We start from the raw sequence: 14,535 nt of genomic DNA on the forward strand, positions 1-14,535 counted from the left end.
GCGACAGAAGGTAAGCCCAGTGTAATCAATTCCAAGGAGATAAGGGGCCCTTGGGTGGCCAACCAAAGGGCTTGTGAGCAATTTAATAAGGTACCGATGCACCACCATAAAAAACTCCACACGCTTGAAGTCAAGAACCGGATTTCTGTCACCAAATTCCCCTCCCTCACCTCCGTTAAAAAAGTTGTACGTTAAGACAAAAACCTTTCGATATCTAATATATCCGTGTCTTTCCTTTCTCTTTATAGCACTCTTGTCCTCGAGGTATGAAGTGCAATGACAAGAGCTTCCATGTGGAAGATGATAAAAGAGTTTCTCTTATCGAGTTTTTATAGCTATAGAAGATGATAAACTCTCTATGTGGAAGCATGGGGAGCTTAAAGAGCAATGGCATCTCTAGCACCAATCAGCAACTGTCTTCACCGACGGCGTCGGTGTCGGAATCCAACGCGGTTGCCTCCTTTGAGCCGGAGACCAACAACCAGACCACCTTCCAAGGGCTCAAGTACGACGTGGACATCGACGTCGAGATCCAGTCGCCAGATATCTCCTTATGGGAGTCCTTGTTTGCCGACCAGATCGATTCAGGCACTGACTTCATGATCTCCTCCCCGAGGAGAGACTTCATGATCTCCTCCCCGAGGAGAGACTTCATGGTCTTTTCCCCTAGGAGAGACTACATGATCTCTCCTAAGAGGGACTACATGATCTCTTCCCCTAAGAGGGATTACATGGTCTCTTCTCCAAAGAGGGACTGCCTGATCTCTTCTCCTAAGAGGGAGTACATGTCATCTCCTCCTAGGAGGGACTCCATAGTCTCTTCTCCTAAGATAGATTACATGGTATCTTCACCTAAAAGGGAGTACATGGTGTCATCACCTAGGAGAACAGGCATCAGCTCCATCTACAGTACTCATCATAGCAGTAACGGCTACGTGCATGGGATGCATGGGCTCTATGGATGCACCTCGCCTCCATATAACTCATCCAACCATAGCAAAGGGAAGTCACAGAGCCCACTCCACAAGGTCTTTAACAGCTTTTCTTCTCCATATTCTTCTTCCACTCAGTTTGCTCATGGAGAGTGCCTCGCCCTGCCGGCGATGGACGCATTCTTGGATGAGTACGGTAGGGAGAACTACAGCACGTATACATCATCATTGAATGGCACAGGGGGGATCGAGTGCTCTTCAGAGCCCCTTGAGATGCCACCAACAACGACACTGCCATCGCTGCTGGACTGCTTGACAGTGGAGTCAAGATATGGAGATGGTGTGGGTGAAAAGATGGCCGGAGGGCTGCAGATCAGTGGAGAGGGGGATTTGTATCAGATGAGTCAGTTTGGGGTTGGGGGAGCGGCACAGCAGCAAGGCCAGCAGCAGCAAGGGAGGGATATTGATCATGGATTGCTTGGATCAGTGAGTAAGACTGAGTTGGTAGAATCTTCATACCATGGCTTGTTGAGTGGCCCTATAATACCTTCGGAGTCGGAGCAGGTGCTAGTCTTTCTCCTGATCACTTTCATACATGCATGCACGTATGCATACATGTGCATAAACATGCATGCATGCACAATAAATACTCACACACATGCAGATATACATATATGTAGTTACATAGAGGAACATATGCGTGTTTGCACGTATGTTGAGGGATAACGCTTCCCACGACTCAAATAATTCTTGATGCCTGACAAAACTTCCCTCCTGCGAGAGAGAGAGAGGGAGGGAGGGAGGAGGAGGAAAGACGGGTGCAATATTTTATAGAGTGGATTTGCAAGGTCCAAACTTTAATAGCTTCAGTGTGCATGACATACAACCATTTTAATGATGATGAAAAGAACCTTGTTAGCAACTGATATTAGGGCTCATGTCTTTCATTTAGGCAACATAAACGTTACATGCTAAAGACTAATTAAGACAACGGTACTACTAGCATGATGTCGCTATCGAGTTCACATCTAAAGCTTATCCATCTTTCTGAGATCAGTATGCATGTATGCACTATAATTTAGAGATTAAAATTTGAAATAATTTATGAGCAGTTGTCATCTAGCCGTCAACCCTCTACAAATCGATGCTAATGCCAGACGTGCAAACATAACTTCAGACAAGAGAAGAGATTATTGTCTAATATGATGATGTGTTGTCTCTTTCTAAAGGTGGATACGTGCGACTGTTGTTATGTCACCCATGTGTTGTCATTGTAGGATCGATTATAGATTCGAGCAATATAAAAGTAAATGTTATACATCCATTGTTGTCATCCCTCAGTTTCTATCCGATTGTTCATAATTTCAATTAATTAGTTTGAAAGTCTGACTTAGTAGAATATATTATTGTAAAGAATTATCTAAATATTTTGCTCGATCCATTTATCAGGAACAAGACAGTGGGTTGCAGCTGGTGCACCTCCTCCTGGCGTGTGCCGAGGCGGTGGCCAAGGACGACTACCTCGCCGCCCGGCGCTACCTCCACCACCTGAACAGCGTCGTCTCCCCACTCGGCGACTCCATGCAGCGCGTTGCCTCCTGCTTCGCCGACGCCCTCGCCGCCCGCATCTCTCCCTCTCCCTCCTCCTCCTCCTCCCCCAGGCCCTGGTTCCCCACCCTCGACACTCTCAAGATCTACCAGATCCTCTACCAGGCCTGCCCCTACATCAAATTCGCCCACTTCACCGCCAACCAGGCCATCTTCGAGGCCTTCGAGTCCGAGGACCGCGTCCACGTCGTCGACCTCGACATCGTCCAAGGCTACCAATGGCCCGCCTTCCTCCAAGCGCTCGCCGCCCGCCCGGGGGGGCCGCCAGCCCTCCGCATCACCGGCGTCGGCCACCCGGCCGAGTCGGTCCGCCAGACGGGCCGCCACCTCGCCGAGCTCGCCCACTCCATCCGCGTGCCCTTCGAGTTCCACCCCGCGGTCGCCGACCGCCTCGAGGACCTCCTCCCAGGCATGCTCCACCGCCGCATCGGCGAGGCCCTGGCCGTCAACGCCGTATGCCGCCTCCACCGCGTCCCCGGCGCCCACCTCGGCCAGCTCCTCTCCATGATTCGCGACCAGGCGCCCAAAATCGTCACTCTAGTGGAACACGAAGCCAGCCACAATGGGCCTTACTTCTTGGGGAGGTTCTTGGAGGCATTGCACTATTACTCGGCAATATTCGACTCGTTGGACGCTACTTTTCCGGCGGATTCGGCGGCGAGGGCGAAGGTGGAGCAGTACATCTTCGCGCCGGAGATCAAGAACATCGTGGCGAGCGAGGGAGCGGAGAGGGTGGCGAGGCATGAGAGGCTGGGGAGGTGGAGGAAGGTGATGGAGGGGAGAGGATTCAAGGGGGTGGCGTTGAGTGCTAACTCCGTTAACCAGAGCCGTATATTGTTGGGATTGTATGCCTGCGATGGGTATAGGTTGACGGAGGACAATGGGTGCTTGTTGTTGGGGTGGCAGGACAGGGCAATCATCGCCGCTTCGGCGTGGAGGTGTTGATGGGGATCGATGGGTCTTGGATTTGGAGGTCGTGGTGTTTTTGCCTGCGTGTGCTTGGGTTTGGTCTCTCGTGGTATGGCCATGAATAAGAGCTCAGACGAGGGATTAAGTAGGTAGATGAAATAATAAGGTATACGGTTGAACTTATGGTATATATTGTATGTAGATAAAGTTAATTATATGTATGATGATGATGCAGTTATTTTTAGAGTAGGTTGGCAGGAAGGAGAAATTATACTCTACACCGATCGGGTGCACCAAGCTTAGAATGCATAACGCCAATCAAATCTTTCGTTCCTGTGGATCCCATTACACCACTAACATATATGGTGCACCTGATGTAAGGTATAATTTCTCAAGAAGTATGATGATTTGCTATGATCTCAGTCTAAACAACTGTGAGAATAGGCCTGTATTGGATTGGAGTCGTCAAGCCCAACCGACTTCAGCTCATAGCAAAGGGAAGAATCAGAATAGAGGATCGCGATCCTCTGCCCCCTCTTCCCCATTCATTGAGAGGATAAGACCGTGGAGTCGTGGCTGGTGACGACTCCGCGGGCCGTTCAGTCGTGCTCATCCACCGCAAAAATCACGGGCGATGCAACAATTGCCGAGTTCATCCTCTCCCAAAGTTCTCTATAAATTCTCTTCATCCCTTGGCCGAGCACCTCCGCCAAGCCCTTTCCTTCCTCTTTCTTCTTCTTCTCCGGTGGCCGGCGTGGTACGCCGGCCGGGCACCACTATCCGAAGCCTCTTCTCTTCTTATTTTCTTTTGTGTGCTCTATTTCACTATTTTGAGACCCCTATTTTCATCGGAAGTTGCCGCCGCCGCCGCCGCCCGAGCTGCCTCGGTAAGCTTTCTACCTCCTATTCCTTTGCTCTAGACTGACACTAGAGCCCCTGCCTGAGATCATGAAGAGAAGGGCCAAAATCGCTATTTTCGGCTCTTTCTTCCATTTTCTTTTTTATCACCAACTGTCTTGCCACTGCAATGGTCTTCGCCGCCTCCGTTGCGAGCTCTTCCCTCTCTTCTTTTCCCTTCCGTCCTACCTTCTTCTTCTATTTTTTTTATTTTCTTTCAATTATTTATTCACTTATTACTTATGGATTAGTTCACAAATCCTCTTTTACCTCCTAATTTATGGTCGTGACATGATGATCCAGGATGGCCTATGCTATCAACGGACCAAACCCAAACCTCTGGCTAAACCCGAGCAGAGATTCTCTATCCTCTCCCTCTTTCTCTCTCTAGGCAGGCTCAAGGATCCTAGTATAAGCCTTGCTTTTCTTATTGCTTGGATCTAAGTTCACTTAGTTTGGAGACCCGCAACCGCCTCGGTATTAGGATGGTAGACCAGCCCATTGCTTCAACTCCAGCTAGATTTTTCGAAATTTGGCCACTATTGATCTTCATCAAACCAGTTGAATTCTTCTTGCATGGACTCCTTGACTGGCCTGATTTGGAGGCATGAGGTTGTTTTCTAGTAGTGTTTAATTTTTGACTTCTTAGCTTATGAAATGATGATTAAATTAATAATATTTTAATGATATTAAACTAGGTGCACCTGATCTGCCTAACTGAAGTAGAATTTTTGAAACGAGAAGAGGTAAGTAACATATTGCTTTAATGTGTGCTTTCCAAATTTTTAGTAAAATAATAGTTAGTTGATTAAATTTAATTATGATATCTATTTTATACTTAGTTAAACGAGTCAGGCATATTAATGTTATGATATTGATCATTTTAAATTATGATATGTGTTATAAAATTTAGAAAATATGACCGAACAAATTATGAAATTAGTTTTTATATCTATGTATTCTCAGCACGGCTATATTTTGACCCATCTAATAAAAATTATTCGTTAGCCCTGTCGACTTGTAATCTGAGAAACTGATTTTGACACCGCACCACAGTGATTAGAATAGTAGTATTTGGACACTATATCATCGATAGTTAAGAATAGTCATATTTGACACTTTGTACGTTCTGACCCATGCCACTGCTTACGTGGTCATAGCTTATTATTAGATTTTTAGTATTATTTGAATAAGTTCTTGATTAAATAAATTTTTAAAAATTATTATTGCTTTGATATGATCTATAACCTTATATGCTTGTATGGTCCATTATACAAGTATGCAGCTATTACGTTCTAGGTTCGGAGCATGGCAACAATAACTTTTTATTTTGGTCAATGCACTTCCCTTGCTTCTTTACAGTATTACCCTTATAAGGGTATGAAAATCATATCAGCACAAAATATCCATGCATCCCTAGTCTTATATAATACATGATATACAACCAATACCATATTAAACTAGTAAGGACCTATCTGGATGCCAGAAGATCTTAAATCTTTCTATGAAAAATGCTTGGGTTGCCCATAAATTACACATGAAAAGTTTATTTGGGTTACCGAAACCCTATTTGACAAGAAGAGTGATCACATAAACCACGGGCACTCTACTAGCATAATTGGAAACCAAAAACTATACTGAGATCTTATCACATGAAAAAATAATTCAGTTTATCACAATTGTTATGAGAAACACCAAGCAACACCAAAGTGATCAGCTAGATAAAGATCATCAAGGGAGAAAACAGCACTGGATAATTCGTCTTTTAAGCTTGGTGAAGAACCTATTAACTAATTATTCTGAGTTGCAATTTAGGAACTAAACCGAAGTGCAATAACAACCAGCCTCAAGCTTCCGGTGGCCTCACTGAAATTAGATCTTTCTATTCAAAAGAAAGACCTTATGGACTGCAGTCCATTGTTTAAATTTCCTTGGGAAACACCAGATATACACACCACAATCTCTGAATCTCCTGCTGAATTATGCACCATTTTTATAGTTAGACAACAAAGTATATCACAAATTACAACTGTTCAGATCCTGGTATGCAATTGCTTAGCACTCTGAACCTCAGGTCACCATTCAATGTTATTAAGATATCCATCATTGTAAGTGTAATTAACTTATCTCACAAGATAAATTTAAGAATATTTTTTCTTGACATGCAACACAAATACAAACAGTTCTTATGATCAATTAGCAGTGTACGTATTGGGAATCAACTCACTTCTATCCTCCCTGATGGTACAACAGATTCATCTTAGCCAATAACCCAAGCATTCTCGTTCAAGACAATCAGTTCCAAACCGTGGATTAGCATCCATGGATGTCTTGTGCACAAGGCCCATAAGAATAATGGGTTGAAGAACAGAGAGGCAGGAGGGATGTCACTGACACTCTTAAATGCTGAGTTAATTCAGACAATATACAGAACATGATTGAAAGAAAGAAGAATTAAATGTCTGAACAGAAACACTGTGAAGAACCATTTCATATATATAACCTGTGATCATATAAAGGCCTCCTCTTCCTATGTCATGAACCTGGCTCACAACAATACCACAAAACGTAAACCAACTCTTGACTGGCACAACAGCATTCAGGCAACAATACATGGAGGACTGCATTCCTCCAATAACAGAACTACCAGAAGTGATTATGATGTTCTCCTATTCCCCATCAACCCAATGGTATGTAACAGTACTCTTGCAGCTGGACATGAACAAGATAGGCAGCTCCTGATTCTACAATATTGTGCAAGAACAGGTCGTCTTCTTTGGCAAGTCATCAACCTTCTTTTCTGATCAGAAGAAAGCAGAAAAGTAGTTTAGACCATAGGAAACACCATGCATGCTAAGATATCCCATCTCTGGCTGAAACTAATTCCCAAATGGTTGCATATACCCTAGATAAAATCAGGACATGGAAGAGCCTTGGGCCAATACTATATCTAGAGAGATGACTACAGTTCATGATTTTGAAGTTACTGAGAAATTAAACCAGGAAGAAAATGGCTAAGAGATTTGGCGGAAATGTAAAATAACAAAGAAAGTATGATGCCAACAGCCAATATTGCAGTGTTAAGTGCAGGCAAAAGCATATTATCAGTCAAACACACCATCCAACAGCCTTTCAACCGCTTGTTGTTAAGAAACTCTCGGGTTTGTAATTCCTTAAAAACTTCAAGAAGGTACAGATCCCAAATGTTAAAAGAAAAACTTATATCACAATGCAGATGCATGCTGCCCAGATGAATAGTGTAATATAGATTCAGTTTGGCAAAGTGTGTTGGTGCTAACAAGCAAAAACATGCACCATTTATAAACTTTATCTGAACGATAAAATGAATACGCTCCAAACTCATATTTAGCCAATTCCACTTAATACTTCAGCAGGTTAACATGCTGGTACCAACCAAGGCATGGTTATATCATATTAAAAATCAAAATTACAAACCACAATGCAGATGCATGTTAACAATGCTTGCTAGTCCTATTCAAGGAAGTTCATGCGATGACATGGTTGGCATTCAAATTATAACCCTCAAAAGAGGAAAAGAAAAATCTCATGTGATGACATGATGAATTCAAGTCACAGTCACATCATCTAACCCTAAAATTTCTACCAGGTTAGTAAATTAATACAAACCAAGGCTTTGCCCAACCCCCCGGCATCCACATCCTCAACATCACAGAGGAGGTCCAAGGTTTGATTCCCCATGATGTGATCTGTTAGTTCTCATTTATCTTTCCGTGGGAACACCAAGCAAGATCAATCTTCTGGATCTACAGAAGTTCTTCATCAACAAAGAATTGCTCCTCCACTTGCACGATCTTGTGCTACGTGTGACATCCAAAAGGTATCTGAAGGAGCTCCATGCAACTCTAAAAGTGCATTTAGAACCCCTTCGTGGGGATTTGGTGGGTGCATCAGTCCATAAGTAAAAGTTTGATAAGTACAAAGCTCGCATATGCGGATGTTCTATGGGGCTCTACCAAATGGCATGTGTCATGTCTGGTGAAGTGTTATGAGGACAAGGCAACCATGCACAACCAACACATGTCAAACCTACGCAGTACGCAAGGTGTCACCAAACACGTCAGGTCTAGCAGAGCTAACAGGCCAGTGCAGCACGAGTTAAATCTACAGCCATGTACCTGCCACCAGATATGGGCATAGGCTAAGTGGAGGTGTATACATTTATGCCCAGTCAAGGCACGCTAATCTAAAACTTATGGTATGACAAAGTTTCTCAGGCAAAACAAACAGGATGATTCCAACCCAATGATATAATACACATATCATACAGTGATATTATATATTTTCATATGTTAAAATCCAACTTACTTTAGTGTTTTATGCCCTTATTCCAGTGTCTCTTCTTCTCTCTCCACTCTTCTTCATTTTCAAAGGCAAGGCGAGCAGCAGGAGACATGTCAACTGGAGGACCAATGAAACAAATACAAGGTCACCCTGATTTGACGGTGGTATGACCACATGGTGGAGATCTCCAAGAGGTGGCGAGAAGAGAGACTCAAAAACAAGTAACAAGTCCTTCCCCAATCAATTCATACCTCCTCCTCAGCAAGGTGATTTCTCTCTAATCAATAGCCTTAATGTTCAAATTAATGGATTTACCAGACAGGGAGGTTTCCAAAGGTTGCCCGCCCCCCCCCCCCCCCCCCCCCCCCCCCCCCGTTTTTCTATTTTTTCTCTCTGCTATATCCATCAGTTAGGCAGCGATGGACCAGACTTGGACATTGATGATATCAGACGAGTCCACTTTCAGACCTAGAATGTAGTTATCATGCTAGGCCCAAGCTAGAATGTTATAAATTGATGCTCGAATGTAGGCCCAGCTCGAAATCAGCTTTGTCCCAACTGGTATACCAGTTTACCTAACACACAAGGCATGCTTGGCTTGGAAGGTTGTGCTACCTTTATGTGCATAAGCTAATGGCTAACCATATATAAGACGTAAACAGATCTCACAGCAAATGATGGTCTCATACCAATCATTCGAGCCTGTTTTCCTGTATATGAAAGCAAGATCAGTTACACATTCAGCATGCCTGATCTTGGTCTAGGTTGATGCAAGCTTCATATTTTTGTTATGCAAAGAGACAATCTGTAAGGACCATTGGCTTGGCATGTACAGCCCATTCTTGCTCTTCACAAATAAACATGGCTTGAGTTTTGAGTCTTAATGTTGGAACTAGTAGCTTTAAATTGTGTAGATATTTTTGTAGCACATACAAAACCTACTTGAATGCATAAATTTTATGGTTATCATACCAAGAACCTCCACATATGAAGCATTTGACAATTCTATTACATATTTTGTAACAACCTAGGATCTCACTCAAAAAGGATAGCCGGAAAGTGTTATTTGGATTCCTCGGCCCTATAAAAGTACCCAAGATCTTCCTAACACACAAATGATGTGGTACGAAACACATGGTTGCACGGGTCCTCGCATGCTCCTTCCATTTAAGCTTAGGCATCCTCATCAGACTAAGGGTCCAAATTCAATCAAGCCAATCATAAGCACCATGATCAACCAATGACTAGCCCCAAAAGGGCATGTGCTATAATATCCCCTAGTCTATATAGGCCATGGGCCAAGTTCAATTTGATAACATTTGTAACAAACCAGAACCTCACCCAAAAAGCTCGTTGCAAGGTATTATTTTGATTCCTTGCCCTATATAAATACCCAAGATCTACCTGGTGCATAACTGATATAGGATTAAACACATATAGTTGTGTATTGGAGTGTTTTTTGGTACTTATATAAGACCAAGAAACCCAAATAACATCTTACGACTAGCCATGTTGGATAAGGTCATTTGTTGTTGCAAATGATATTAGAGGAAAGCCGACTCAAGGCCCATATGGACTAATGAACACGCAACACGAACCCTTTTGAGGCTGACTACAGACCGATCATAGTGTTTGTAATTGGATTTCAACCCTTAGCCTAGCAAGGACGCCAGGACTTAAACGAATGGAGTAAGAACCGGTGCAAGCATGTGTTTAGTCTCACATCAGTTATGCACCGGATAGGTCTCGATACTTATATAGTGCCAAGTAACCCAAAAAGTACCTTCTAGCTAGCCTTGTAGGCGAGGTACTGAGCTTGTTACATATTCTTTCTTTATGTTTGCACCAACCAAATAATGCTCACAAACACTTCATATTTGGTGGATATTGATATCCACTACAACGCACATTCTAATAAATAGAATTCCTGGAAACCCTTTGGAATCTCGATCATTAACCAAAATCTCAGGCTCAACATGTGTGGAGAATGGGTCACAAGATTCTAGAATTTCAATAATTAATTTTAAATGAAAATATCTGGCAGGTGTTCATCGAGATCATTTTTTAACCTATGCTAAAGCTATCTCTCAAGAATCAACAAACTTGTCATTTCATCAGAGAAAGAAAGACAGCATTGAATTGGATAATACTCCACCAAACATTGAATTTGAGAAGAGGTTAATCAAAGAAATTTAGAGCTCATGGCCTATAGCATCAAACAACAAGATTGAACTAACCTGTTTTTGTCTTAGCAGATGATGGTTGAACAACAACATGCATGGTGATACCGCCTCCAGGAAGCTCGCCAAAAGGTGGCTTGCACTGGGCAATTGTTTTGTTGTTTTCTAAAATCTTCCCCGCACTTATCAACTTTACATCATTAGCCACCTTTGGTATAATCTTCTTATCTACACAAAAATAATAATAATAATAATGAAATGCTAATGGAAGTCAACAAAAGATAAAATAACAAAAAATGTCAAATAGTCCAAATATCAAATGCTAACATAAATGTACGTTAGATAAACTAACAACGCTATGAAAGTTTAAGTCCATCCTAGGAGCAAGAATTGCTATATTTATTTGTGCCAAGTGACATAAACAGCATGTGATATATTTACTTTTCCAGATAGCTTCCTTATGTTGATAAAAGAACAAACATCCTGTTCATCCAATCAGTTCACAACAGCAATATTGCCAGTAAATGTTTAAGTCCTAGCTCAAAATACAGAATTGCTATTTTGTCTCAAATATCAACCTTCTGCAATGACAGTTCAAACTAAATAGCACAAAAGAATTATGTTCCATTATCAGTTGCACAATAGCAGCATAAATTACAAAAGCAATTCGACATTAGCGGTACTGGTCTTCGACTCCAATTCTAGCAGTGAAGATAAACTTATTTACATCATCTCATCTATTCCTGTTGCACTTCAAGCATCCCGCCTCTCTATTTTCAATATCAATAAAATGCAGCAACACAAGCTTCAAGTAACTTGAATTAGTTTTTCTAAGCCTGCCCTTGGTTCTCTCTTTTCAAATGATTCAACATGAAACATAAAGGTTTTGTAGAAAATGACTATCTCATCTATTCACCACCATCAAATCCTTTTTGGGGTCCAATTCCTCACTTCTCATGAACACACTCACTTCTAATTCTCATTCCCCATGCCTTTTGATCTTCCCCTCATCATGGTCATACAACTATGTTGAGCATGTCTCTAGGGTCTCCCTTGTTGCTCAAAATTTTAAGCCATATATGTCTATTGGGGTCTTACAATAGTTTTATCCAAACAAGTGTTGCATGACTGAATGTATCATCCAATTCACCTAACAAATATGCAAAACACCACCATCTTGTGTAGTTATATAGAAACAGATACAGCAGATTCTATAGCAGACATATTTAAAGGGTTTCCTAAAAATATTAAAAAGAAAAAGAGAATGACATTAGATTCAGATACTAAGGTGAAATCTGAGCATACGAGATGCACATCACCTAAGATATTAAACTTTATAGTGACCAACCACAAGACAAAAAAAATTGTCAATAAGATAATAGGATAACAAAAGCATGAGAATATCATGGGCATTCAAGTACCACAAGTCAAAGTTTTTAACCAATTTTTTTTTTGGAGTACAACGGAAACCTGCATATATGGCTCCCAAAATTACACAACATGAGCAAAGAAACACATAAGAACGAAAATAGGAAAACATGCAGGGTATGTCTTTATTTAGAAAACATAACCAGAGGATGCAAATATTGTCTTTATTGGCATGACACAACATACAAGCTTAAGGGAAGTAGCAACTCATGAAATACCAGAATGTGAGTGCAAAAACAAATTATATGCCACAAATGATGTGGCAGATTGTTTCAATAGAAAAACTACTAAATATAGTAAGCTCAAAATTTATAGAAGTTAGCAATCAGTCATCTGCAACCTATAGCTTATAGCTTGTGACATCAACAGAAAGTAGCCATCAAAAATTTAGAAAAGCACATTCAAAAAAATTGACTCCGCTCTGACATTTAGCTACCAGGGACCCTTAAAGGCATGATAAATTGTCGTAATATCATAAGGAACCAGAACAAACAAGAAATTGTTTGGTAAAAGAAAGGCCACTACATCACCCCACCACCAGCAACACCAAACAGGCAAACAAACAAAAAGACACAGAATTTATAAAGATCAGCTTAATTATACAAAAATTGAAGCACTTAACATAAGTTATCATCGATTATGCAGCAAACAATCGTAGGAGAAGAAAATATAGTGGACATGATTGCAAATGTTCTGAATTCTAACAGCACAAAAACTCATGGAAAAATTTGAACAAAAAGGTTCCATTCCGATGAAACTGCTAGATTTGGCATATAACATCACAAACAATATCATTAAGGTGACTTGAAATCATAAAATAAGCAAGTTAAAAAAAATGGGAATTTGAAAATACAGCACCTTGTTCTCAGAGCCCAGCAAGATCAACAAAATTCCTATTTGTAAAAGTGTAATAGAAGATGACAGAATTTCTTTTTCTTTTATTGCTCAGTATAGTCTACTAAGGAATCCATAATTGAACTAATTAGAGAAATAAATTGCATGATGAAAGATCTGAGAACCCAGGTCTAGGGAACAGAGACTCCTACCTCGCGGCCACTCAGAGATTATTCTTTCTTTGAGCATGGCAACCGTGGAGGAGGAAGAATACCGGATCGGACCGATGTCCGATCCATCATAGAGTCGGAATTTAAGCTCGACCAGATCCTCTTCCGGCATTTGATCTCCTCAACCCCTTCCCAAACTCCGAGCTACCACCGATCACCAAAAACCCAAGCCAAAGATCACGAAATAAACGCCTCCAATTCCTCTTCTCCAGCGAATTAGGAGCTCACCCAACTAGCAAAACCCAATCAATTCAAAGGAGACATCAAACAGATCAGTTGAACCCAAAAGGAAACGGAAAAACGAAGAAGAATCGCACCTTCGGTGATGAAATCCAGCGAAGAAGGCGAGATCGGCGGGAGGCGAGTGGATCTTGTGATGGATTGCAGAGAATCGCTGTTATTTTGAAGTGATCACCGGGAATCGGCGAAGGGTGGAGCGGGGCCAATCCGCAAAACCCTAGAACGGATCGTGGGAGATTATATAAAATAATTTGTTGGCTTCGCCAGGGTTAGGGTTCGAGAAAGCGTGGCGGCTCCGTGGGAAGATGGAGGAGAAGAAGAAACGAAGTGAGAACAGAAGTGGGTGTAGGAAAAAGAAGGTCGATTTGTACACGGCAGCGAAAGGAAGGGGAAGCGCGTTGATAGTTTCGGACCCTGCTCTGCTTGACCAAATGATTCCATGAAACACGTGACGCTTGCTCAAAATTTTAGCACATCACTTTTTACTTCCTTTATTTTATTAAAAAATTATTAGTTAAAAATAAAATTTGTGTAGATGAGGGTCCAAGCTTCTTGTTCATGATTTTTTTTTCTAAATATAGGCGCTTCGTACGGATACATCCAATAAAATTAAAAAATAGTTTTATAAAATATTTCGGAATGATAGACTATATAAAAAGCTACTCAGTCCGCAACCTTATTAGCCTCCATAAATATATGCCTAGCTTGAAAAGCCACTTCATCACTTACCATAGCCCAAATATAAAACGCAGTACCATTATTTTGACAAATCACTTCAAATAATTCAGCATTTAGAGCCGTTCACGACTACATAGCTTGCTCATAACTCTTCAACAATACAAAAAGAGCCATTCATCTTTGCACCATGTAAATGTATGGTACATGCCATATTCTAGCATGAAATTTTTCTCTAGGAATCATCTATCTTTATATTAATATATTGGTTTTAGCTTG

General features: G+C 41.5%; 2 protein-coding genes and 1 long non-coding RNA gene across 3 annotated transcripts; 2 read left to right on the plus strand and 1 right to left on the minus strand.

Annotated features, from left to right (window-relative positions):
• The first annotated feature begins 368 nt into the window (after positions 1-368).
• LOC103708129 (GRAS family protein RAM1-like) lies at positions 369-3,941 on the plus strand. Its single transcript, XM_026805006.2, has 3 exons — positions 369-781; positions 860-1,496; positions 2,382-3,941. The coding sequence occupies exons 1-3, from the start codon at positions 369-371 to the stop codon at positions 3,483-3,485; spliced, it is 2,154 nt and encodes a 717-aa protein (XP_026660807.2). The 3' UTR covers positions 3,486-3,941.
• A 212-nt stretch (positions 3,942-4,153) lies between these two features.
• LOC113462780 lies at positions 4,154-6,786 on the plus strand. Its single transcript, XR_003385910.2, has 2 exons — positions 4,154-4,336; positions 5,045-6,786. It is a non-coding gene; the product is annotated as an uncharacterized LOC113462780 (long non-coding RNA).
• On the minus strand, positions 6,707-14,032 carry LOC103708105 (membrane-anchored ubiquitin-fold protein 3). Its single transcript, XM_008792886.4, has 4 exons — positions 13,659-14,032; positions 13,324-13,573; positions 10,907-11,077; positions 6,707-7,146 (listed from the first exon to the last, which is right to left on the minus strand). Exons 2-4 carry the CDS (start codon positions 13,451-13,453, stop codon positions 7,091-7,093), a joined length of 357 nt encoding a protein of 118 aa, XP_008791108.1. The 5' UTR covers positions 13,454-13,573; positions 13,659-14,032; the 3' UTR covers positions 6,707-7,090.
• Between the last annotated feature and the right edge of the window lie 503 nt (positions 14,033-14,535).

This window comes from Phoenix dactylifera, chromosome 14 (assembly GCF_009389715.1).
Source record: "Phoenix dactylifera cultivar Barhee BC4 chromosome 14, palm_55x_up_171113_PBpolish2nd_filt_p, whole genome shotgun sequence".
In the NCBI taxonomy this organism is placed as follows: Eukaryota; Viridiplantae; Streptophyta; class Magnoliopsida; order Arecales; family Arecaceae; genus Phoenix; species Phoenix dactylifera.

Bases quoted from the DNA above. Each gene is read 5' to 3' on its own strand.
- LOC103708129 (XM_026805006.2), top strand. From the start codon at position 369: ATGGGGAGCTTAAAGAGCAATGGCATCTCTAGCACCAATCAGCAACTG. The intron at 782-859 runs GTACATGTCATC...TTCACCTAAAAG, and splicing joins ATCTCTTCTCCTAAGAGGGA to GGAGTACATGGTGTCATCAC. The intron at 1,497-2,381 runs GTGCTAGTCTTT...TCCATTTATCAG, and splicing joins TACCTTCGGAGTCGGAGCAG to GAACAAGACAGTGGGTTGCA.
- LOC103708105 (XM_008792886.4), bottom strand. From the start codon at position 13,453: ATGCCGGAAGAGGATCTGGTCGAGCTTAAATTCCGACTCTATGATGGA. The intron at 11,078-13,323 runs GTAGGAGTCTCT...ATTTTTGTGTAG, and splicing joins AATCTCTGAGTGGCCGCGAG to ATAAGAAGATTATACCAAAG. The intron at 7,147-10,906 runs GTTAGTTCAATC...TCTTCTGATCAG, and splicing joins ATCTGCTAAGACAAAAACAG to AAAAGAAGGTTGATGACTTG.